The 26,512-nt window shown below is 49.1% G+C and overlaps 1 protein-coding gene across 1 annotated transcript; it reads left to right on the top strand.

Annotated features, from left to right (window-relative positions):
• The first annotated feature begins 18,583 nt into the window (after nucleotides 1–18,583).
• On the top strand, nucleotides 18,584–20,227 carry LOC125514748 (cyclin-dependent kinase inhibitor 1). Its single transcript, XM_048680101.2, has 4 exons — nucleotides 18,584–19,121; nucleotides 19,210–19,268; nucleotides 19,369–19,578; nucleotides 19,666–20,227. Exons 1-4 carry the CDS (start codon nucleotides 18,726–18,728, stop codon nucleotides 19,742–19,744), a joined length of 744 nt encoding a protein of 247 aa, XP_048536058.1. The 5' UTR covers nucleotides 18,584–18,725; the 3' UTR covers nucleotides 19,745–20,227.
• The last annotated feature ends 6,285 nt before the right edge of the window (nucleotides 20,228–26,512 follow it).

Below are 26,512 nucleotides of genomic sequence, written 5' to 3'. Positions count from 1 at the left end.
CTCTTGACCACATCTCCATTCCTAGCCACGGCCGTCGGCTCTCCTTTCCTCTTGAGAGCGGCATATTGATCTTTGAACATGGGACAATCTTTGATGAGTGACCAACAAAGGGTGAGAGTGAATGGCTTGTTCTTCTGCCGGGCCTTGAAGGCTTCCAAAGATTGAAATGCCTACAAAATCATAGAGAAGGCTATAGTGAAAGACACAAGATGCAACATACATGAACATGGCATAGCAATGAAATATGAGAGGTCATACCAAGTCACCCACACCTAGGCCACTCATGGGATGGCCATCGACGCTCCCAAGCGCGGCACAATACTTGTTGCATTCTTGTTGAATGAACCCCTATCTCTTTTGGATTGAGTTGATGCCACGGGTGCTCGCAAACTTGGAGGGCGACAACATCCTCCGTTCATGAAAGGCTGTATGAACTCTCATCCAAAAATGGATCCTTTTTGCTCGGCATCGGTCTTGGGATCTTGGCCTATCTTCATCCAGCTCTCGCAAATCAACGTGTCCTCTAATTTAGTGTATGAACCTGTGCGAATGCTTTGCCTCCTCCTTTGTGCGTCGGCTCTTTGGGTGAGCTCATCGATAAAAAATGGCCCTTCCGCAATGTTGACCTCTTCTTCCTCATCTTCGCAATACATGTCCTCATCTTTATGCCATGAGTTGCCATGGTTGTCGGCCTCTTCTTCATAGTGGTCGACACCATCTTGGCCGCGACGTCTTATCTTTGGGTCTCATCGGGATCAAAGCCTTGGCCTTGGCCCTCAGGGTGGAAGGCCTGGCCACGGCCCTCGTACATGACGTTCCCCATGGACATGTTGTAGGCAAGGTCGTTGGCCGCCGGCATCGGGACTGACGTTTCGTCGAACAGGTTGCGGGCGCCAGGAAGACCTTTGCATCTCGTCAGACGACTGGCTAGTGCCACTGTTCCCAGGCTGACGTTGAGATTGATGGTGGCCAGGTTGGCAGGGGTGTTATGCGCGATCACTCTACCGCCCGGCGACGTGGGGAATCGGATTTGAGCACGCTGCCATGGTAGATGAAAACCCACCGTCTCCAGTTTTACGAAGGAGCTCGGCGACCAGTACCGTGGAGGGCGAACGGCCGACGAGCTTGTGCTCGCTGCAATGGATACACCCGGATGGTCCAGATGTCCTCCCATATGATCCGGGCTATTCGCTGCACTCCTCCTGCACAAATATCATCTGGTGTCCCCGGACCTCAGGACACCTTTAGAGTGGCTCACAACATTTGAGTTGGTCAGATCATCCGGGCAGGTCAACAAGTTCCAAAAACAGCTATATTAGTCTTGGGGTATAAATATCCCTCTCCCACTCTGGGAGAGGGTTGACCACTACATTCTAATCTTCCCCAAGAACCCTAGTGTTCCCATTGAATTTCTCTCACACCAAATTGAAGATCCTGAGTTGATTTGTGAGTGTTCCCGGGAGTTGTTCCAGTCACAAGATAGATCCTCGTCCTCTCCCTCTTGTGACCGGAGCAAATCGTGATTTGAGAAAGTCTTGAGTGTTTCCCCTTGGATCTTGTTACTCTTGGAGGTTGGAGACTCCTAGGCGGTAGGAGTTCTTAAGAGAGGAATCGTTCATTGTGATTACCCCGAAAAGTTTTTCCTCATCCGCTCGCCGGACCAAACCCTAGCCACTTCACACTCCACTCCCCCACCCTACGTCGACCTAACCAGCGACGACGAGGATGGTGGCGCCTGAAGACGGCGATAGCATTAGCGGCGCATGGGGCGGCCGAATTATCTTTTTTTTAAGTTTTTTAATTTCATCTTAAGTATTGTGCGTGGGCCGTGACTATGATGGACTGTTTAATTATGTTTGTGGTATATTTATGTTTTAAACTATTTTACAATGCCTTTTGGTTTTTTTCTAAGTCTAACACGGCCAATGTTTGGGATGTGGCCGCGTGTTGGATGCACCGACCCGCGGACCGCCCAAACCGGACATGGACGTTCATTTTGCCGCCCCAAACGAACCGAATCTGGACCAAACGGACGTCCGTTTGGGGTCTGTGCATTGGAGTTGCCCTTATCCCCACACGGGTCCGGTGAAGGGTTGGGACTAGGGAGACGACGAGCAGGTCTGTGCGGGTAGACTAGCCGTGCTTCGGCAGGACGAGGAGCGAAGGCTGCTTTCCAAGACGTCGGCGAAGTGGTTTCGGCGGCGTCAGGGCACCGGGGGGTGGACGACCGAGGCCTCCTCACTGGAGCCTTCAGCTCCCGGTCGCTTTCCTCGCTCTCACGCGCGCCCCTAGTGTGCCGTGGCCCATTCGCTTGATCGCTCCTCGCTCGACCGCTGCTGCTCGCTCGCTCAATCGCTGCTCACTCCTTTGATAGCCTTTTTTTCTTGCGAGCACTCATCAAAAAAGTCTTGTTGTTTAAAAAATGGAAAAAGGAAAAACATTCGCAAAAAATAAAAAACATGAATTACAATATGGACATGAATTTTCATAAAAGTTCACAAAATTTGAAAAAAAAAGTTCATCGAATTTAAAAACAAGTTCATCGGTTTTGAGAAAAGTTCATCGACTTTGAAAAAAGTTCATCGAACTTATAAAAAAGTTCATCGAAGTTGTTAAAAAGTTCATTAAATTTGGAAAAAGTTCATCGAACTTGTAAAAAAGTTGATTGAATTCAAAAAAGTTCATTGGATTTAAAAAAAAGTTCATCAAATCTGAAAAAAAGGTTCAATGGTTTTGCAAAAAGTTCATCGATTCAAAAAAGTCCATTGAGTTTTAAAAAAAGAGTTCATCGAATTTGAAAAAAGGTCATCAGATTAAAAAAAGTCCATCAAATTTTAAAAACTTCATTGAATTTGAAAAAAAAATCATCAAATTAGAATAAAGATCAGGAATTTCAAACGAAAATTCTTTTATTATAGAAAAAGGTAAAATGGAAATGAATGAAAATAGAAAGAAAAAAGGAAAGAAGAAAAGAAGTAATCCCTGTAACTAAACGGGGCAACCGCATGTGGGCGATTGGTTAAGGCAGCGAAGGTTGCTCCATGCCATCGCAAGTTCAACTCGTGATACGTACACGCTTTCTTTTTTGCGTCTGCGTTAAAGGCGCCTTATTTTATTCCAATCAAATCAAGCCACATATACGGAAACATGGATGGACGCACAAACAAACAGGAAGCAGGCAAGTCTCGTCCTTGCTGGACGACCACGATGACAAGGTTGGCCCAGATTATGCGGGCCCAATCTCGACAAGAAAATAGGCAGGCCCTCGGAAGAGGCAACCGCATGTGGGCGATTGGTTAAGGCAGCGAAGGTTGCTCCACGCCATCGCAAGTTCAACTCGTGATACGTACACGCTTTCTTTTTTGCGTCTGCGTTAAAGGCGCCTTATTTTATTCCAATCAAATCAAGCCACATATGCGGAAGCATGGATGGACGCACAAACAAACAGGAAGCAGGCAAGTCTCGTCCTTGCTGGACGACCACGATGACAAGGTTGGCCCAGATTATGCGGGCCCAATCTCGACAAGAAAATAGGCAGGCCCTGGGAAGAGGCGCGGCTGTACGGGTTGCCAAGCTTCAAAATTTTACCCCCAAGAGCTATTTTTAATTAGTGCTGCAAATAAGGATGAACGTTGGGATTAGCACATGGCAAGATGCTAATGGTGCTAAAGCGCAAGGTCATGTAATTATTAACGGCTTGCACTGCTCTGGATAAGAAAGGATGCAACTTTTTTCACTCTTCGTACTACACGCAACTTTTTCCTGTCATGAGGTGAAAGAGGAAAGGAAATATTTTGTTGCTCATCGTCGCTCTATCATGCATGAAATCATGAGATGCGCTTTTGCCATCGTTTCATAACTAATCGTCCACTTTGAAGAATCTTTTTCTGCTTTCCCTCACTTTTCCTCATCATTATAGGCCAAGTTCTAGCTACCGACCTACTAGCAGACACCACTGGACATTGGTCATGCTCGCTCCCTTTTTTCAAACTGTGTGCCAGCGAGTGTACAGTAGTGCTCCCCGTTTAATATAGAACTTTAGTCTTAATTCTTTTAACTATATCTGATACGTAGAAAAAAATCTCAATAATCTTGGAAGAGTTTTCTCTATATATGATGTTTTCGCCTCTTGGATTTTCGCATTTCATGAAGAAAATAAAGTGTGCATCGAATTGTTAGTTTGCATCATAGCAATTTGTCCCGTACCACACCCTTGCAACGCATAGTCAAGACATTTTTTTTATCAAAATGTGAATGCTAGAAAAGTATACGTGCTCTGCATTAACCAACCTATGGAGTACATTAGCTTGTAAGTAGCACGTCCAATAAGCCAACTATGGATTTGAGGCCTCATTCGGTTTGAAGGATTTTTACAGGAAAGCATAGGAATAAAGCTTTCAGAGAAAAATTTTCTATAGATGCATTCGGTTTGTAGGAAATGCGTATGAGAATTTCATAGGAATACTATTCATTTTCTATGTTTTTGAGGAATCTACACATTCACTCAAAGCTCTTTTTTGCATTGGAATGAGGCAAGACAATTCCTTTGGATGGCAAGTGTCATCCCATCAACTTCCTGTACTATCTTAAATCTGACGTTTTGGTTTCCTTCAAACCGAATGAGGCCTGAGTGAGCAAACTCGGTTGGTGACCTATGGAGTACATTAGCTTGTTTCATCTGTAGGATTTTAGAATTGTTAGCGGGATGCTGGCGGGATGACATTTGGTCTTTGGGCCTCGGTGAATAACTTGTAGATTGTATTATCAGTTTTCCAATATGAGAATTGGGGGAGGAGGGGAAGCATCTTAATTCAATAAATTAGCAATGTGCAACTCTTGCAATAATTATTTAATTTACCGAGTTTCATGTCATTTATGGTGGTTTAATTATGTACAACTCTTCCGTGAGCCGAATCTCCCAAGTACCCCACCTCAAAGAGAGGGAGAGGGTGAGAGATGTGAGACGAGGGAAGTTCATAGTTAATGATTCTAGTTGTATAGAGAGTTGTGCACATAGATGTTGATCAGACGGCTTGAAAACATCCATAGGCCAGATAGAACGGTCTATAAAGCCTAAGAGGGCTTCAATCATGTAAAATTATATTTTATAAAAGAAGGTAAACCGGGGACACTGATCGACAAAAATCACGTGTGCCCGCTCTTATTTCTTATCTTCGACATGTCGTAATGCGACCGATCACTGCTATGTTGCAATGATGAGCTCTCACATCCACTTTGGTCTGAATCTTCGTAATCCACATTGCTAAGATGAGCACGTAAGCACATGGTCTTGTTATGCCTCCTGTCGGGGATATACTCCATGGTATGACCCGGCCGGAAGTATGACCTGGCCGGACTTGGAGAGTCACTAGTAACCCGCCCGAACTTGGTGACTCACGAAGTGACCCGCCCGGGTCTCTCCACTCACTGATGACCCACCCAGGGCTGTACCTGAAAAATTGGAGGCTCGGTGCAAAATCAAAAAATAGGCCCTTGGCGTAAAAAAATGGCAAGTGTAGAAAACAAGGCTTTGTTATATATATCATCCTTCTTTCTGTGTTTTCGAATTGATAATCTCATCGCCATGAACCTCAACAGCACAAGTATATGCACTACAATTTTCAGAATGAATATTCAATTCTTTTGCTAATAAGTTGTCAAAAGTGTCTTTTCAAGGTCGAGTGAGTTTTTCAATCTCTTTCATTTTCTTACATTTTTCATACCCGGCTCAAAATTCCTAATTCTAGAACTACAAGACATCTCAGAAAATAAAACTAAGAGGCAAATTTCATGCACTAAAAACTGAACATAGAAACAACAAGGATTGAAACAAGACATCTCAGAAAATAAAACTAAGAGGCAAATTTCATGCACTAAAAACTGAACATAGAAACAACAAGGATTGAAACAACCTCTGATTCCATAAAAAAAATCCTTTGATAGATATGGGAAGAAGACCATGTGGTGGTACTGTATGTGGCATTGGTACTGATAGTCCAGTTAATCCTCTTGATGAACCAATGACCTAGCGCTGGTGGCCTCCCTCTGACTTTGATCGGTGCACCCAGGACACGGGCCACCAACAAGAAAAAAGGGGATTGAAATAATCAGATGAGAGAACAGAGAAAAAGGCACCGAATAAACATATGGATTGAGGGTGGAGCAGTTCATACTGATTGCGTCAGGGATTTGTTTTGGGGAAAATGTGAGAAAGAGGATTACTCCATTGGAGAAGATCGGGAGCTGAGATAAAATACTTGGACTATGGGAAGAGAAAGGGATTTTTGTGCTGCAAGAGAAAGAGGATTGAGAGGAGGAAGACGTGAATGAGATGGGGTCTTGGGAGTAAATTTCTTGCAGATTCCGAAGCAGCAGTATTTGCTAGATGCATTGATTAACCATAGCTAAAGTATTCATTAGTACTAGTAGAAATTTGGGGGCCCTGCCAAGTTGGGGGCCCTGTGCAGTTGAACACCCTGCACAGGTGTCCGGTACGGGCCTGGACCCGCCTGGTGACTCATTGGAAAACCGGCAGGTGGGTCAGAGGAGCGACAAAACCCGGTGGCCCAATGTGCGGTTCATGGAAGGCCGACTGGTATTATGGTGGGCCGGTTTAAGAGGAAAGCATAAGGAATATTCCCTTACAAAGGAAGCAAGACTAGGTCTCCACTTGTAATAGAGTAATCCTAACCCTAATAGGACTAGTCATGTAAGCCGCCCCTTCAACATATATAAGGAGGGGCAGGGCTCCCCAAGGAGGACAAGTTCCACAAGTTAGACAAGTTAGGTTTAGACAGACAAGTTTATAACTCTCGAGATAGAGCACCCCTGTAATCGTGATCATCATCATCATCAATATCAATGAAGCAGGATGTAGTCTTTTACCTCCACCGAGAGGGGCCGAACCTGGGTAAAATCTCGCGTCTCTCGTCCCGCTCAACCCCTCTCAAGCTATCACATGGATGCGTTGGCCTCACGACTAAGTCCTGACACTAAGGACATCTGCCGTGACAATTCCACGAAAGTTGGCGCCCACCATGGGGCTTGCGCACGGTGGTGTTGAGTTCTTGGAGGGATTTTTCCTAGGGATCGAGAAGCTCACAATTTTCCGGATGAAGAAGAACCGCTACAAGACGATCACGCGGGATTTACTTTTGATCTGGGAGTATAAGATTTGAGTTAAAGGAAAATTAGGGTTGCATGGTGCGCACCGCTGCGGCCGGATGATCCGGCGAGACCGGATTGAAAACACCCTAAAGGAGATTTAGCCCTGTCAGAGGGTCGCGCATGTGGACAACAGCAGTTGCTATCAAAGTTAAAAACGAGATCGAAGTCCAATCAGCAGCAAAGCAGTCCGTGACTCGAAACCGGATTTACTTAGGCCACCAGTTCAGATTCGAGTCGAGCCCATATCAATCAGCCGAGTATTATTGGTACTCCGTCCCGTGAAGGAGTCCACAAGATAAGATTTTTTAAGCTCCAATTGCTACAGACACACGAGAAAGTTACAGAGGCCAAGTCAGGATTCAAGGGATGGAAAAGTTACTACTAACACGTGGATCCCAAGAAGAAAAAAATCGGTCCAGAAACCCCCGCGGCCTGGAGGCGATTTAAGTCGCGGGTTCAGTTTCTACGGACGTGTTGCTCCTGTCTCCTGTCTCTCCACCTCTCACAAACCGACAAAACATCACTATAATATAGTTTTATACTCAACTCTTATACCTCTTTGAAATATTACTTAACTTTGGAATATGTAGTTATGTTGCTAAGTATTAGTTATAACATTATTTGTTATATAATTATATATACTTCACTATTTTTTTGCTTTTGCCAAATATTAATTGTATAATAAAAAAGTTCCTTTCTCATCGAATTAATTTTTTGTAATAACATAAATTATCTTGTGCATGCTTACGTAGTTTGTGTGCGTGCGTGTGTGTAAAATAACTAAATATGATGGTAGAGAGGTCTAAAGCGTACAATCAAAAAATAAATTAATGGTGATTTCCAGAGTATTATCCGGTCAGTATATATGCAGAAACTTCCAGAGTATAAATTGAACCGAGGATGAATATGTCGTGCAAGTTGGGCTTTGTAATAAGTTGAAAATGCATCTTCTCTACTTGGTATAATATAGTAATCACAAACGAACGTAAACTATCACGATTTTACTTTTGCATACATATGATTTGATTATATATATACATATGATTTGATTATGTGATATGCAGCATAATAATCTAGAATGCACTTGATTTTATCTTGTAGTACATGAGCTTCTTCTAGTTTATGAAATAAGAAGTTTTGCATGAAACTAAGCATAGAAATCTATGCTAGCTTCGATTATTGTGCAACTAGTAGCCTAACTAAACTCTTTTGCCACCAATATGTTTTAGTTTACAAGATGACACCCCGCACGTTGTTGCGGGAATATTTGCAATATATTTCAAAGATATTGATTTTATGGACATAAAAATATTCAGATAAATAACATGAGAACTAAAACTAAAAATACATATGGTTTATTGTGTTTGATTATTGTATTTTGCAAAATATTTATTAAATATATCATGTGTGTTTGCATGTTGAGATGAACCTTTTTCTATGACTCATTGAATGTTGAGGTGGGCCTTTTCTAATGCATGTTGCTTGATGAGGTGTCACGCTTGCATGTGGAGAGAAATAGGTTAGTGGGGGTTACCTATTTAGATATAGAAGATTTGTGTGTGTTATACGCTATTGGTCCAAGGCCTACGAGGCAGAGTTGATGCCATCATAGAGTAACAATCTAAATCTTGTCTCACCGGTATGTCTACTATCTTGTCTAAACAAGGCGCTAGCAACGTAACCGGGCTCAAGTTTTACACAAACGGGTAATCATATACCTTTGTGCCTAGAGTAAATTATATAAAGCTACCGTAATCAAGGTTAGAGTTCCATATTGGCACATGTTTTTGACTTTTTTCCATGTCAAAGGCAGTACATTGCAAATTACACTAATGACCCTATAAAGTATAAAGCATTGGCGAGCTATGTGTATGCCTGCAGGGGCCCAACCCCAGCCTTTGGTCTTTTGTGAGGTTTTTTTTGCTTGGGGAGGGGGGACGTTGAGGTGGATGGTGAAATCCATGGTGGATAGCAGGGTCCCATGTTGAAAGCGGGGAGGCTAGGATTCCGGATCGGGGATGAGGAGAGGGAACAGGTTGTGGGGAGAAGATATAATTGAAAGGTGAGACTCATGTCCACCTCAATGCATTTATCCACTTGTATTACGAAGTTAGAAGCCAGTACCGACCGATGACTTTCGCCAATCGGAAAAATTTGTGAAAACACTCGTAAGATGGTCATCGGTACGGTTTGCAATGTATGTCACGTGGCTTTTTTAAAAGAAAGAAAGAAGAAAGATACAAAGCCAATGGAAATGTAAAACCCTACCCTAAAAAATGTAAAACCCTTACAACAATTATGGTGGCTTCATGTAATTTATTATCCCCTACCCCAAATACAATACCTTGATCCTCTATGTCGACGGCCGATCGGGAGGTGAAATCTCATCCGGCCGTCACGCATTCAGCAGGAAACTCGCGGAACGGAACCGAACCCACCGCGTCTATCTCGGCGGCAGAGCGAAAATCACGTACGGGACGTACGCACGGTTCCGTTGGATCGACCCCAACGGCTCGTGAGCCACTTATTACGGCCGATTCGGAACCCCCGGCCACCACGCGCATGCACCGGCCACGCCTCGTGCGCATGAAGGCCATGAATGCTGGACCGATCCAGCCGCCGCCCGTCGGTGCGAGCAGGAGGAGGAGCCCATCGCACGCCCGCCAGCGTAAATAGCCGCCGTGGCCTGTCACGGGGACGTACGCGGGGCCGGCCGCGCAGGCGCGCACACACACACGCGTGCGCGCCCAACGGCCAACGGGATCGCCCGCGTGACCGCTTCATCCCGTACCCGTACCCCCCCTCCATCCTCGCGATTCATGGGCGGCAGAGCAGTGGCGTGCTGTAAACTGACAGCACGCACGCGTGGCCGCAGCTTCTGATTCTTTCCCTGCCCCTGCACAGCAGCAGCGGCCGACGGAATCAGGAGCGACTGGCATCTCACGTCTTAACAGCATCGAGCAGTTCCAGTTTAACAGTCGATCGGTCAAGGTTCCTGTAAAAAGAAGGCGCGGGCCGATCGGTCGGCAGCAGAAAGCAACACAGCGCCTGCCTGTTGGTAGAATGGTAGTGGGTGCTTGGAGAAACTTGGTTCTGTTCGACTGTTCCTGCGGCTGGCAGTGCCCGCCTCTACTGCTACTGGAGTGAGAAGTGGACAAGTCGCTCGAGCCATCAATCAGTTCCAAGATAAGATAAGATAAACATGACTAAGTGGAAACCTAGTGCCCAAGCTAGTTGCATTGACCTCAATCAGTGAGTCAGTACAAGCATCCTGCAGCCAACCAAAGCGAACATGTATCCTATCTATCCACATTGCACGCATCAGGATCAGGGTACCATCTCCTAGTACTCCCACTCCCAGTCGAAGCATCGGATTCCCCCGAAAAAGGAGAGAAAAGACGAGCGCATTTCCCAGTCCAAGGATATGCGTACCTACAGGCTATGGCTAGAAAAGAATAAGAAAAGAACAAGATAAAATAACGGCCTAGAATTAATACCAGCAGCAGGGTACGTCCGGCGTCCGGTTGGAGCAGAGCAGAGGCAGGTAGCCCATGCCGATGCGGTGCGTCAATTAACTGTGCGCCGCCACCGTTCCTTCCGCCATGCCCCCGGCCGGCCGATCACATCACACCGTTGGCCGGTCGGCCTCCGTCGCGTCGCACGGCGGCGGGGGACCATGCGAATGCGATGCACGCGTGGGTTAATAATGTGGAGGAGGAGTACACTACACGGCATGCGGGCACGGGAAGTGCCAAAAGAGAAGGATCTTGCTGCCCACTGCCCAGAGGAATACAGTAAGTTTTCCTTCCTTTCTTTCTTGCAGGTGTTCGTTCTGCTCTTGCAGTACCAGTACTGTCTCCTGCCTGGTCATCTTGTTTTGGCCGCTGTCCATCCTCTGCTCCATTGCTGCTGCCCACCACTGTAATTTTTGGCAGCAGCTTGGGGGAAGAAGGACAGTCAGTGTCTTTAATCAACTGTCAAATCAGGCATGGGTGGGCTATTTATGTCGCCGCTGCCAGTTAATCAGCTCCAGTTCTTGCGGCACCAGCTTCCGTCCCAACTTTCCAAGTGCACAGCCCATTTGACAGAGGGCACATACAGACTTGCATTAGTCAATGGCATAACAGTGTCACAGTGTGATTTCTACACGGAGAATTTCATTAATTGCCTGGCATATTTTCTCGGGTGCAGTGTGCCCCTCCCATCAATCAACTGGATCAACATGGATAGACTATCAAATTCTGCAGTAGGCCAAGTAGCCGCTGTCAAATGGAGCAGTCTTAGGCTGTCTCCATGTTCTACAGCGTCAGTGTCGTCGATGTTTAATCAGCTCTACTCCCCTCTACCCATCATTGGCCCTCATCTTTGTTCAACCTGCTACGCCGAGGAAAGCATATACTTGCCCGGAATCTCCCAACTACCGGAGAGCGGCTCGCAGAAGAATATTCGGCGCTACGGCAGGAGGAGTTCAGCAACCAGAGGAGACAGCGCTACTCGACTAGTTTAACCAACTCGATCTGCAGTGGATCGAAACCTTTGTCCGGCCCGGCGGGACGCATGTGACATCACGAGATCGCACGAAAACTTCCATTGGTCAGAGAGAAGCCCCCTGTGGATCTCATCTGGTTTTCGCTTCACTTTCACCGGTTGGTTTTGGTTGCAGGTAACAAGTTGATCAATGTTCGGTGCATGAGAGGCTATATAAACATGGCCGATCTGTACCTGTCGGCCAGCGTTATCGTTGCTATATATTATCTCCTGTCTGTTTCTAACATGGCAAAGGGCGTTTGATTTCGATCCCTACGGCTACAAGCAGAGAGGACAAAGTGACGTCCGATTAGAGAAACGATAAAAATGGGAGAGGATCCAATGTTGCGTGCGTCACCGCTCACCACAGAGGGCTAAAGCAAAGCATTATATATGTAATCCACCTCGACCTTGGAGGACTTATATATATATATATCGTCGCGGGAGGTAGAGTTGGTCGTTGTTGGCCATGCCGTCAAAAGAGAAGAAATCCTAAGGGAGTTTTTTCCCCTATAGTTGACAAATGTATTAGTGTGAACTGTCGTCAGATACTCCTTCCGTCCGAAAAAACTTGTCACTTAAATGGATGTATCTAGCATCAATGGACAAGCTTCGGACAAGCTTTTTCGGACGGAAGGAGTATATCTAGACTCTGCAGCAATGTAATATCACGAACCGATCAAAGATCAAGGGTTATATATACTTCCAAATTTACAAGAAATAAGAATAAAAGACATCCATGCCATGGCACATAACATTGTCACGCTGAAGCGATCCAGGACCCGCAATAGCAATTTGTCTGGTTCCTAAATTTTCACCTCTCAAAGATATTTCGAGCAACCTCGAGGCCTTTCAACAAGAAAGTGGTGTACATGCATCACTACTGTCAAGCACAACTAATGCAAGTCGGGCCTAAAGATTTCACCTTGGAACCGAAGGTGCGGTGCTTGAAGAGTGACGCCAATGAAATTACATTGTTTGTTGGTCCTCACACTTGCCCAAGGTTGCCATTCCTCCGAACAATGAAAACTACAGGGAGGAAAGAACAAAGCGACCCATATGCCTGCAAAAATAAATATGCCTTACCATGGGATTCTCGACGGTTGTAGAATTTTTACATTACTTAAGGAATGATAATTACAACTTCGACCAGTGACCCCCAATAACAAAGTAGTTGAAAGCTTTCCTCCCGGCCCTCGCGTCGTCCCCTTGGGCGACTCGGGGGCGACTAGGGTTCCGTCGCCGCCGCCACTCCACCCCCTCCCCCCCCCCCCCCTCGCCGCTACCAGAGACGGCCGCCGGGAAGCCCGCGCGGACGCCGGTGAAGGTGGCGACGGGGATCTTGGCGCTCCTCCCCCTCTTGGAGGCCCGTGGTTTCTGGGGCGGCGGCCCTTGCCGGAGAGGCGACGTCGTCGAGCGGTGGGCGGCGTTCGCAGGGGGTGCTGGCCAGCGTGCCCGGCCGCGCGGGCGGTGGGTGGCTGGTAGAATCCGGCCGCAGCAAGAAGCTTTCTTCGTCAGATCTGGAGGTGTGAAATCCCTATTCCCTGCTGCCTCTCTCTCGCCTCTGGTGTGGGCTAGCTTTCTGGCTCCGGCGTTGGTGCGTGTTGGTGGTTAGCTAGGGAACCGGGGAAACCTTGGCCGGTCCGGCCGGCCCGGCGGCGGCAACGCCCAAAGGCGCTGCTTTCCTCCATGGGGGCGCAGCCGAGGTCCCCTGCTCTCCACCCCGATCCCCCTGCCCGGGTGAAAACCTTTATCCTCAGCGGATTTGGCGGCGGCAGCGCCTTGCGTGTCGTGACCTTGCTGGAGGCGTCGTCAAGGGTGCGGGGCTCGGGCGGGAGGTTATGTAGGTGACGGATGGAGCTACCTCCTCTGCGTCGTACGAGTCCTTGAAGCTTGTCTCCAACTAGTTGGGCATGGACTGTGGCGGAGCAGCCGGCGAGATATATCCCAAATCGATGTGGTCATCCTATGTCCACCTTGCGATGCGAGGGCGACATTCTTCCAGCTCTAGGGTGAGCTTCTCGAAATCCCGATGGTGCGGCGCCTACGAGCCATGGCGAGGGGGAAGGGTCCCTCTTCGGTGATTGAGAGGGAAGATGTTGGTTCCTTTTTTCTCTAGGTGTTCCTGGAGCACGGTCCATCCTCGAAGGTCGGCTATGTCCTGTTGTGCTGCTCCGTTTCTGCTACATATGATCCTAGTGTGGAGTGCTCGGCCTTTGCTAGCTGCAATTCATTTGCGGCTTGTGGAGGTTGTAGTGAGTAGGCTTTCCAGTGTTCCTCGTTGTATCGTTCTGACCGTTGTAAGTTGGGTTGTCTGTTGTAACTCCTGGCCGGTTGATGGCTTTGTTAATTCAAAGCCGGGCTCTTTCGCGAACCGTCATTCTAAAAAAATTACAACTTCTCTCAAATGCAACTTACCAACATATATGAAAAGTAATGTCGTCAAGCAAGGTTAATTGAGATAAATAAGCTAGAACTACCCTAAGCACTAATAATCAAGAAGATAGAACTAGTTGAAATGTGAACACATGACGACGATGTGGGTTTTGCCCAAAGTTCGAATCCTTGGCAGGGCAGGGGGCGTCGAATCTCTGTTGGGGAATCTTGGGACACCAAGTTAAAAAGATCAAAGATGTCAAGTAGAGGGGGGTGGTGAATTGGTGACTACAAATTTAATCTCTTTCTTGGCAAATTTCAGGGATATGTGGACAAGTAAGTTCTGTAAATGCACAACTACGTGAACCAGCATGTTGTTGTTATCAAAAGAACTCTCAACTAGCAGATTGTATGTAGTGAAAGTGCATCGTCTCCTAATTAATGGTTTTTATGACAATAGAGTTATTGAGATCTAATGTTATTTATCAAGTTTATCTCATGACATTGGACTCTCCGTGATTGTCTACGGACACGGGTGACCCTTAATTTAAAAGGAGAAAAGGCGTTGGCTTTTTTGAAGACTCATAAGTTTTTCTGTTTATTTTAGTCGTAGGAAAACCGCACTATAAAGAGGGGCCGCAGTGTTGAGAGTGTTGGGGTTCTCAATCCAAACATGTCAAAAGCCTCACAACTATGCCATCATAAAATAAGGGTAAAACCACATATCATACTAATGTTGCTAGGTCCACCAGGTGCCCGAGGTCCTGGATCTCTGGGTGCCAGGAGTCGCCAGAGAGGTTATGGTGTTCCTTTAGAGTGACCGGGTATATGGGTCCTGGACCCTGAGTGCCCTAAGTGGTGTTTTGCCCCTGGACACCCTAGGTGCCCGGAATCTCTACTTTGGGTTCTTGGACCACTTTGCGTGCGGATCCCATGTGTAGTCCGGGTGCGTAGGCTATTAACCTCGGGTGCCTAGAGTCCCAGCGGGGCGATGACTCTTTTGATCACTTGGGCGGGGGTATAAATAACTCCCCTTCTTCTATCTATCAAGCTAACCAAATTGAGCTACTCTGCCATTTTTCGAACTCTAAAAGCTTAGTTACTTCCTATTCCTCCAACCACACACTCCAATTCTTTGAGAATTGGAAGAGCTTTATCCGATTTGCATTTTCACCAAATCGATTTGTGATTCCCGAACTCATTCTTCACCAACAGTTGCTATTCTTGGAGCTTGGGCTTGTAAGTGGTAGAGATTCCCTGGAACCTTTCTTGCCAACTGCCAGTACTAAAATTCATGTGTAGCCTCTGTAGGGTGGATAGCACGACTAGATGTTTCGGATGGGATCGCACATGGGGCTTTTACCCATGTTTGGGCCCTCGTGGTCGTGGTAAAACCCTAGTCCTGCTTTTGCTTTGACGGATTGTGGAAAACACCTCATGTGAGTGGGTTACGATATGTGGTGATTGTTGCTCTTGAGATGATGAGTAAGACTCAGATGGCCTCAAACTACCCCCTAGCCTCACCTTATAAAGAGGGACAAGGTCTAGGGTTACATATTCTCAACTGACCTAGCACCCCGATCGGTTGAGGGCTTCTTGACTTGCACGCCAAGACGAGGAACCTTCTAGAAGGGAGACTCCTTGCAAGGCCAAGGGCCCTCATCACATCTCGTCTTGTTGGGCCCTACTGCCAGCCCATTGACGGGCTTCCTGGCCGATGGGCCACCCCTGGTATTGTACACCATCACATGACCCTTCCCTTCTTGGCCTTGTGTGCCGAAACAAGGGGCTAGATTTGCTTTGTGATGTTGAAAATAGGGTGTAGAGGAGTAATCCTATTGGGAAAAGGTGAAAAAAATAGGACAAAGAGTCTAAGAGGGTCTCCATTTTTTTGAATTAACTCTACTTTTTCGCATTTTCTAGTTTTTGTTAAGCTCGTGTGATCCCTTCCCGAGGAATTCGTCATCCTTGCCCTAACTCGATGTAGGATGGATCCTACGGTGATTCTCGATGGGTAGATGCCCAAGAAACAAATTAGGATCCTGGGAAGAAATGGGATTACCCGAGGAGTTCATCATCCTTCCACTCGCTCAACGAAGGATGGCTTATATGGCGATTCTTAGGGGTAGATACCCAGGAACCAACGAAATAAGTGCGGTAAAGAAGAACCATATGAGTGGACTACCTGATATCAAAACCCCAAGGGCTAAAGGGCTCCAGGAGTGCTTTTGGATGGAGAGGTGTCAATTTGGAGGAGAATAAGTCGCAGGGGGAGCATGAAAGATACTATAGGAGTTTCCTCCCATGACGCGACCAAAACGAACTGGTTCTGCCAAAAAGTGGAGCCTATGGGCAAAATCCGGAGCTTCAACAAACCCAAAGTTTCATGCCACCTCTGAGATCAAACCTAGGGCATTCATAAGGCTTTTTGGACATGCCTGATGCCAAGAGAGGGGCCGGAGCTCCTGGTTCTCTTCAACCCAAAGCCCATCAACGTACCCGGCCGAGGAGACTTGGCCAACTGGTATCCATCAGTAACGACGAGAGTGTGGGGTCTGACGCGGAGGGAAATTGGGTGGCGACTCAGCCGACTACCCAGCGGGGCGACGCGAGAAAGTACCTGATAGAAACTAAGTTACTTTGGCAACTCCGTGAAAACCATGTTTCAACGTTTCAGAAAATTCTACAACCAAACATGCTTGTTGCAAAAGTTCATTTTCTATAAACATGTAAAACTGTAAGTTCTAAACTCATATTCACATGGGAGATAAAAATATATATTCATGATCAGTTATCTCTACTATTAGAGGGGAATTGGCCGTTGTATGTTCCCCTCCCCCGCCCCTCGCTTGTTTGGATTTTTTCTCATGTGGCTACCCCTCCCTATGTCCTGCGTTAAACTCAATCAAATCAAATCTTGCCAAATATCAACTAAATCAAAATTTTTATTGTGTTCCATCTCCAATACCCAAATAAAAAAAGTCTCTACTATTAGAGGGTAATCTGGCATGTTTGAAGAACATCCTCTCCCCAACATACTATACCTTTTTTTTCGCAACAACATACTATACCACTTGGGGAATTTCAAGTAGTTTAGAAACTTATTTTTCACATGATCTTTACCGGTTCCCATGTTATTTGGTATTCGCCGGACATTTTTCTCTGCCCGCGCATGGGTGTCAAAAAAGCACCTGAGTAGAGTACTGGTTAGCAGTTGCTATGTTCAGTCAGGGACAAGCTTGTCTTGTTACCGATGGGCAGCTAGTTTACCTAAGGAAACGCACGGCATGAGCTAGCATCTCATTAATTCACGTTGGATCTTTGCGCGGTAACACAAAGCATCCAAAACCAGAGGGGACAGCCGCAGCGCTGTCGTCGTCGCTCATGGATCACGCATACGACCAGGCACTGCGCGCAACCAGGCATCCATCCGCCAGTCGTCAGTATGCCAAAAATATCACCGTGGCCGACCCCCCGCGACGATCAACCACCGGCGGCACCGCGGCCCGTGCGCGCCTGGCCCGCGCGCGGTGGGCGACTCCACCCACCGAACTCACGCCACGCGCCTGCCAAGGGGCGGTAGATCCGGGGGCTCCCTGCCAAAGCCGCCGGTGCGGCGACCGACCTGCGATGTCGTCCCGCGTACGGTACTCCGCGAACCTGCCGCGCTGGTCGATGCAGTTTTTTCGTTACACGGCTGGCCACATTTGAACACATTTGCCATTTCACTTAACTGAATTAACCACTTCGCAGAAAGCAAGCCTGACAATACCTGCCGCTACCGGCGATCCTCGTACGCAGCCTTCGGCTTCAACCGCCGCTCGCATCATCACGTGTGGAGTGGAGTGGAGTGGATTGCAGGCAGACCCAGCCGACGGGCGTCCCGAGGCCGAGGGACGAAAGCAGATCAGGGGGTGCGCAACACACGTCACCGCGCGGCCGACGACGACGGCAGACGGAATCTGAACCTGCCGCCGACCCCCACGCTTTTCCGGGGAAGCCTTTCGACAGTTACCATCCGATCCGCCCGCAGTTGCAGGGCAGAACCCACAACCCACCCAGCACCCAGGGAGGGGAGGCCCACCAGCCAGCCCATCTGTAAAAATCTGTTTCTTTCTCTCTTCCGGCAAGCCCGCCCGCGGGCCCGGCCCTCGTCCGTCCAAGCGCAAGTCACGCATGCAACGGCCCTCTCCAAATCCGAACGTCGAGTTAACCCCCTGCCATCAGTTTCAAATCCATCTTAACCCCCGCCCAGGCGCGACGGGAGCCGTCGGATCCGGCCCGGCCCACGTGTCGCGCCCGGGGAGGACCGGGGGCAATCTCGTCCGTCCGTGGCCGCCCGCCGGAAAGGCCATTCCCGTGATGATCACGTTCCGTTGGGGGTCTGCAGAACGGCGTTACGGCTCGAGGGGCGAGGGCCAGATCCGGCTGACGGCGCCGTCGGGCGGTCCTAGCCGTCGGATCGGGACCCGATCCCCCGGCTTCCCCTTGGCGTGTTATATGCGTACGCACCCACGCGCACGGGGCGCACTCCGGACGGGGGAGAGAATCCAAAGAGCAGCCCAGCGGCATCATACCCCTCCCTCCCACCCACCGGCGCCGCGCTGCAGACGCAAACGGCCAAAGGCGAGCGGCGTGGGGCGGAGCGCGGGGCGATGGGGAAGTACATGCGCAAGTGCAGGGCGGAGGACGGCGCGGTGGGCGGCGTGGAGGTCACGCAGGCCGTCGGCGTCCGCACCCGGTCCCGCGCGGCCGCGGCCAACGTCGTCGTCTCCAAGAGGAGGCGCCCGCTGCCGCCCGGCTCGCCGTCGGCCTCGTCGTCCCTCGCTCGCGCCCAGGGCGGGAGCTGCTACCTGAAGCTGCGGAGCCGCATGCTGTTCATGGCCCCGCCGGCGCCCGCATCGGGGGCTGCCGCCGGGCACGGGCCGGCGCCGCCGCTCCCGGCCGGCCTGTCGCGCTGCTCCAGCACGGCGTCGTCCGTGGACGCGTCGGCCGCGGCGCAGGACAGGAGCCTGCTCTCGTGCGGCTCCGACGCCGCTGCCAACAACAAGGTGAGGGAATTGGGTCCAAACCCTAGAATTCGGATACGATTCGAGATCTCCTTTTTGACCGAAACCCGTGTCTTTCTCCGCTCTGCAGGCAGGCGCCCCGGAGGGCTCGGCGAGCAACAACGCGGAGAGCGGCGGCAACCGCGAGAGGTGCGAGATCGAATTCCGTCTTCTTTCCAGCGAATTCTTGTGAATTATGCCTCCTGCCGTGCTCCTGACCCCGTCCCGCTCGCCGTTTTTGAAAATTCAGGCGAGAGACGACGCCGTCCAGCCATTTCCCCGGCGACCTGAGCGACCTGGAGTCGGATCTGGCGGGGCAGAACAGCGGCCGGTCGTCGCTGCCGCAAACGCCGACCGCCCAGGCCCAGCCCGCCGCGAGGTCGAGGGTCCCGCCGGCGGCCGAGATCGAGGAGTTCTTCGCGGCCGCCGAGGAGGCCGAGGCCAGGCGGTTCGCTTGCAAGTAAGTGCTTTTAGCAGCAGCGGAAACTCTAATTCTCCACTTCGTCGCCGGAGTTCTAACGTGAGAGCTTTCTCTCGCCGTGGCCAGGTACAACTTCGACGTGGCCCGCGGCGTGCCGCTCGACTCCGGCCGGTACGAGTGGACCCCGGCGGTGAGCAGCAGCTAGGCAGGCGACGAAAGCGGGCGTGCAAAGGGGGGAGAGAAGCCGTAGCTAGAAAGTTACTCACTGTAGAGCTGGGGCGCCGGCCGGCCGGCCGGCCGTGTAGAAAGGCCAAGGGAAAAAGATGCTCCGGAAAGAAGAAAAGAAGCATTATAGCCTAACCAACCAACCAACCACCGATTCATCAACAACAACTTTTTCTTTCACTCACTCGCTCGCTCACATATTCCCACCATTATCACCTCACCTCCTTAATCCTGATTTTTCCCAGCAGCAGTAGCAGTTTTACTTCCCCTACTGGTACTTATCTTCTTGGTTGACAGGACGGATCCCTCGATCGATCAGTCCCTTACTGTAATTGCCACCTAGTAGTAGTTGTAGTTGATTACCTTACCTGTATTTGCCTGGATTTTTTACTGTACATCGTCGTCAGCAGCATGTAGCAGCTTCTTGCTGCTGCGCCGCAGATCTATAATTTGATTTGAGTGAGTGAACCGTCTCCCTTTGCCGTTTCCGTCCATGCATGCATGATTCCATCTTATCCATTGCACTGGTCCTGCGAGAAGAAATGCACACGTTATGCGGTTATGCAGATTGTTGCGTAGCTACTAGGTAGTTCTGCAAGTGAGCAGACATGCAGGCTATGGAAAAATCTCCAGTGCTCAGCGCCCATGCATGGCATGGCATGGATGGATGCTTCGGTGCAGAGTGCAGTGCAGACAGACGGTACAGGCAGGCAGTCTGCAGTGGAGGCTTCCATGGCAGGCGGCAGGCGGCATGGCGTGCCGTGGAAAGAAGGCTTGGCTGGGAGATGGGGGACCCCGGTGCCGGGGCCGAGGCACAGCGCGCGGATCGCCCACGCCCAGGGAAGAAGGGGAGGGAAGTTACCGCTGTCTCCCCACCTCTGCCGTCGTCGCGGTTAAAAAGGGGGTTAGATGGAGCAAGTGGCGATTAACCTGCGCGTGAATGATTAGTGATCAGAGCGGTTAAACTAAACAAAGCGCCGCTGGGTCTGGATCCATGGCACATGGGTGCATCATGCCGTGCACGGTGGGAGGGGGGTAGGGGGAGGGGGCATTAAGGAATGTTAGTTGCATCGGGATCTGGGTCAGTCAGTAGGTTGGTAAAAACTAGGAGTAGGATGGGAGCAGGGAGGGATTCGGTGCCAGGCGCTCGGCTCGCCGGGAACTGGGACGAACTTTTTTTTTTTTTTGAAACAGAACTGAGACGAACTACACCACACGCACGCACGCACACTGCTGTTTGCTGGCTTTAATTTTGCACTGAAACTCGTGGTGTGTGGGGGCGGGCCCCGGCTCTCGTGTGACCTCGTCTCATTGGTAACTTCTGCACCCTGCGTGTGGGGGCTCGTACGTGTAGCCCGATATGGAAAATATCAGCTCGTTGTAGGCTCTAGCTCGGGTTCAGTTTTGGGAACTTTTCTTGCGGTGCTAGAACTGTATTTTGCTAGCCTGACGCTTTGCCGGTGCTAACGGCAATCTGAACTGTATTTTCTTACGTTCGTCCGCACTGTGAGCGTGTGTGTGTGTGTGAAGGATTATGTATACTAATCCAGAAGAACAGTGGTGTGCTAACGAAGAAAGAGCAGGTCACTTTCCGTGCTGTTGGAGCTGAAATAACACTGGCAGTGCGCCCGTGATTGGACGAATAAAAAGTCGACACAACGTGCAGGAGAGAGAGGGAGGGTGGTATGATGGGGAGCATGCATGATCGGGCACGTTGCGAGCATCATAAAATAAGCTGGATCCATCGCTTTACAGTTCTACAATACGAAGCCCAGATCCGTGGAAGGTGGTGGGGGTGGGATCATGAAGGTGGTGGAGATGAGATCGATCGGCCGATCCACCGGGGTTGGCAGCGCGTTTGTTTGTTTGTCGTCGATCGCCGGTAATTTGTGTCAGCGACGGTACGGTGAAAAGGGGTCCGTTCCGTTCGACAAGAGGCGCATAGAAAACGCGGTGATTTGCCTGGGGACTCTGGAGGAGGAGGAGGAGAAGGTGGGGATCCCCAAGCAGTAAACATTCCGCGCACGCTGGGTTAATAATGGCCATAAGTGTATTTTATACTACTCACTTTGAGCTAGGGGTGGCACTGAAACTGTGGGTGGCTCTGCTTTGGATGGAGTCCACAAGTGGCAGAATCCCTCCATTTCCTGCGGATAAACGCACACAAGACACAACTGTCTACTCCTGCCTGCCATGGCAGGCAGAGCATGCAAAGTGACAGCAGCAGCATACCTGAATGAATCTGCTACTCCACTAGCAGCAACCTAGGATCAATCCAGAGTGACAGTGAACCTGCTGCAGATCCTTCAGATTCAGAAAAGGCAGGGCGGACGTCGTGTGTTGGCGCTGATTCAGACCGTTCGCATTCATATGTACAGCAGTACGTACGATTTTGCACTAAACTCGTGAAGTACTTTGCTCCGTATTAACTGCGTTGCAAGTCCCAATTGTCCGTCGCGGTCCTAGAACAGCGCAAATATGGACGCAGCGATCTGTAGTGGTACGGCGGACGCAAACGGGCCAGCCGAGTACACACCGACCGATCCATCGGCCAGGGAAATTAAAGGGGCGGCGGACGGACGGGCGATTCACCAACCGTGCGCCCACTGTAGCCAGTACCGCCGCCGAGGACGCGCTCGTTCGTGCTCGCCGCCATGGGCCATGGCATGGCCAGGCGGCCAACGGGCGCGCTGCGGAGGACGGAATTTAGCGGTACTTGCCGCCGGCCGTATCGTCTCCCTTGTCGCGCCTCCTGCCGTGCTGCACGGCGCGGGGGCATGTGGAGGATTGGACGTGTAACGGGGGGTTCAGGGAGGAAGGTGGGGGTGGTAGTAGTAGTCGTTGTGGGAAATCCGTATGTGAATTGATTTGGACCCGATACGCGCATTCATGCCTATTGATTACGGATCGAAATCTGGGGGATTCACGATCTGTCTAGCGTGTAATGAACCTACGTAGTACGTCCCGTCGGAAACAAGGACCTGTCTTTTTTTTCTTTTCCTGTGAAAAATGGAAGTTTGTTAATGGCCCTGCTAGAGCATCTACAGCCGACCGGCCCAAATTTGTCTTAAACGTCTGGACGAGCTGACCAGTCACAAAAAATCGACCCAGCCGGATCCGAGCGCATCGAACCATCCTCAAACGCCCAGGCTGACCGGCGCCACTCATATCCAGCCCAAATATGGGGCGGACATAGGGCGGTCCGGGCACATCCGGGCGCGTCCTCCTAACAAGTTCGGCCCACCAACAATCCACACGGTTGTCCTATAAAAAACCCATCGGGCTCTGAATCCCTAGCTCACTCACACTTTCCTCTCTCACTCCGTCCTCTCCTCTCCCCGCACCGATTCCGATCGAATCCGGTGCAATATCGAGCTCCGGCAGCCGCTCCGATTCTGAGCTGGATCCCGACTTTGAGCTGGCCCTCTACATCGCCTTGGACCTGTCCAAGGTGGAGACCGGGGACAGCTCCGGATCTGTAGCATCGCCGCAGATGCAGCTCCCCCGCCGGCGCTGGCCCCTCCCGACCCGTGCGTAGCTCCGACATGCCTGCGTAATTCGTGCCTACCCTACGTCGTCCGCTGCCCACTAACACTGCTGCTCCCCCACATGAGCAGTGGTAGGTGCTTGTGCCCGCCCCGCCGGCCCGGACGCGTACGCCGGAATCAGAGGCGCGCGCCACCTGCCACGAGAGGCAATGGGAAAGGGAAAGGAAGGAGGCGGAGCAGTCTGTGCGCCGCCGCCACAAGATGCAAGCGGAGCCCGACGAGGACGCGCAGCTCCTCGATTGGGTCTACCGCCGGTCGCTTACGATCATGGAGACGGACGCGTGGCGGCTCCGCCAGAAGAACGCCAAGGTGCTCCAGATTTCCATTGAGTAGTCCTAGAGCGAGGCGGGGGAGGCTCGACTCGCAAAATTCAAGCAAAAATAGGACAGTGCCGTCCGTGTTGGGGTACGTAGTATTTCAAAAAAAATCCTACGATCACGCAAGATTTACTAGGAGATGCATAGCAACGAGAGGGGAGAGTGTGTCCACGTACCCTCATAGACCGAAAGCGGAAGGTTAAGTAACGCGGTTGATGTAGTCGAACGTCTTCGCGATCCAACCAATCAAGTACCGAACGCATGGTACCTCCGCGATCTGCACACGTTCAGCTCGGTGACGTCCCTTGTACTCTTGATCCAGTTAAGGCCGAGGGAGAGTTTCGTTAGCACGACAGCGTGATGACGGTGATGATGAAGTTACCGACGCGGGGCTTCGCCTAAGCACTACAACGATATGACCGAGGTGGAAATCTGTGAAGGGGGCACCACACAAGGCTAAGACAACTGTCAACTTGTGTGTTCTAGGGTGCCCCTGCCCGCGTATATAAATGAGCAAGGGGGAGGCCGGCCGGCCCTCATGGGGCGCGCCCCAAGTAGGGTTCCTACTAGGAATAGGAATCTTATTCCTAGTAGGTTTCCAACAAGGGAAGAGAGGGGAAGGAAGGAGAGGGAGAGAGGGAGAAGGAAAGAGAGGGGGGCGCCGCCCCTCCTACTCCAATTCGGACTCCTCAAGGGAGGGGGGTGGCCAGCCCTAGGGCCCTCTCCTCTCTCTCACACACACAAGGCCCATGTTGACCCATTAGTTCCCCCGGGGGTTCCGATAACCCCCCGTCACTCCGATATTTATCCGATGACCCCCGGAACTCATCCGGTGTTCGAATAACATCGTCCAATATATCAATCTTCATGTCTCAACCATTTCGAGACTCCTCGTCATGTCCGTGATCACATCCGGGACTCCAGACTATCTTCGGTACATCAAAACACATAAACTCATAATACCGGTAGTCATCGAACGTTAAGCGTGCGGACCCTACGGGTTCGGGAACTATGTAGACATGACCGAGACTCATCTCCGGTCAATAACCAATAGCGGAACCTGGATGCTCATATTGGCTCCCACATATTCTACGAAGATCTTTATAGGTCAAACAGCATAACAACATACGTTGTTCCCTTTGTCATCGGTATGTTACTTGCCCGAGATTCGATTGTCGGTATCATCATACCTAGTTCAATCTCGTTACCGGCAAGTCTTTTTACTCGTTCCGTAATGCAACATCCCGCAACTAACTCATCAGTCACATTGCTTGCAAGGCTTATAGTGATGTGCATTACCGAGAGGACCCAGAGATACCTCTCCGATATACGAAGTGACAAATCATAATCTTGATCTATGCCAACTCAACAAACACCATCGAAGACACCTGTAGAGCATCTTTATAATCACCCAGTTACGTTGTGACATTTGATAGCACACTAAGTGTTCCTCCGATATTCGGGAGTTGCATAATCTCATAGTCAGAGGAACATGTATAAGTCATGAAGAAAGCAATAGCAATAAAACTAAACGATCATAGTGTTAAGCTAACGGATGGGTCTTGTCCATCACATCATTCTCTAATGACGTGATCCCGTTCATCAAATGACAACACATGTCTATGGCTAGAAAACTTAACCATCTTTGATTAACGAGCTAGTCTAGTAGAGGCATACTAGGGACACTCTGTTTGTCTATGTATTCACACATGTACCAAGTTTTCGGTTAATACAATTCTAGTATGAATAATAAACATTTATCATGATATAAGGAAATATAAATAACAACTTTATTATTGCATTTAGGGCATGTTTCCTTCAGTCCGGTGGTTGAAAGGACTCATCATCCTCTCCGACACCTTCGACGATGACAACGACCACGGCTCCTCGTCCGACAACTCGGACGATCCCCCACCAGCCGCCAACTCCTACAGCTGTGCCGGCGACCAGAAGGGCAAAGGGCTGGCGAGGAAGTGGTGAAGCTCCGCCCTCTCCGTCTTTAATTTCAAGTTTTTAGTAATCTAGTTTAGACTTGTCCGGCGTTTATGTGAATAATGTGAACTTTGGCGATCTTTTGGACATCCGTTGGTAATCTTTTGGTGGTCGGAATATGCATTTAAGTGACCGATTCTATGTCTGTTTGATGATCTATGTTGTTTACTTCTATGTTGCATGCTTTAGTATGAATATAGGATACGAATATGAGATACACAAATGTTAGTCAAGCATTTAAAAAATGTTAAATCTGTATAAAAATGTTGACCACGTATTAAATGATGACAAAATTTGATCATGTATATAAAAATGTTAATAAAGCATTTGAAAAAATATTGAACAAGTATGTGAAAAATGTTAATCAAGCTAATACAATCAAGCATTTTTTTGAAACTGAAAAATGTGTAGCAAAATGTAGACTGTATAGTAAAAAAAATGTTGGTTTGGAAATATACTAAACAAGCATTTAAAAATTTGTATAGAAATATTATTTACTATATATATATATATATATTAAAAAAGGTTAAACTTGTATGTAAAATGCTAAACATCTATTAGAAAATTGTATTAGCTATATACCCAAAATGTTTATAGAAGAAATATTGACCATGTCTTCAAAACATATGAAACTTATATTTAAAAAATGTTAAACATGTATTAGTAATTTTTTTGAGAAACTTAAACAAGTATTGGTAAAATGTTTTAGATATATACAAAAATGTGTAGAAAAACTATGAAAACCCAAGGAAAACAAAAAAAGAAAGTACATGGAAAATGAGAAAAACAACAAACTAAAGAAGGAAACGAAGAAAAACCAAAGAAAAACTAGGGAAAACTGGTAAGCCATTGAAAACCCGAGAGAAACAAAGAAAACCAATAAAACCCATG

Source organism: Triticum urartu, chromosome 6A (genome assembly GCF_056163025.1).
Source record: "Triticum urartu cultivar PI428250 chromosome 6A, HENAU_Tu73, whole genome shotgun sequence".
Lineage (NCBI taxonomy): Eukaryota > Viridiplantae > Streptophyta > Magnoliopsida > Poales > Poaceae > Triticum > Triticum urartu.
The sequence above is the reverse complement of the archived record's forward strand: the minus strand, read 5'-3'. Positions and strand labels throughout refer to the sequence as shown.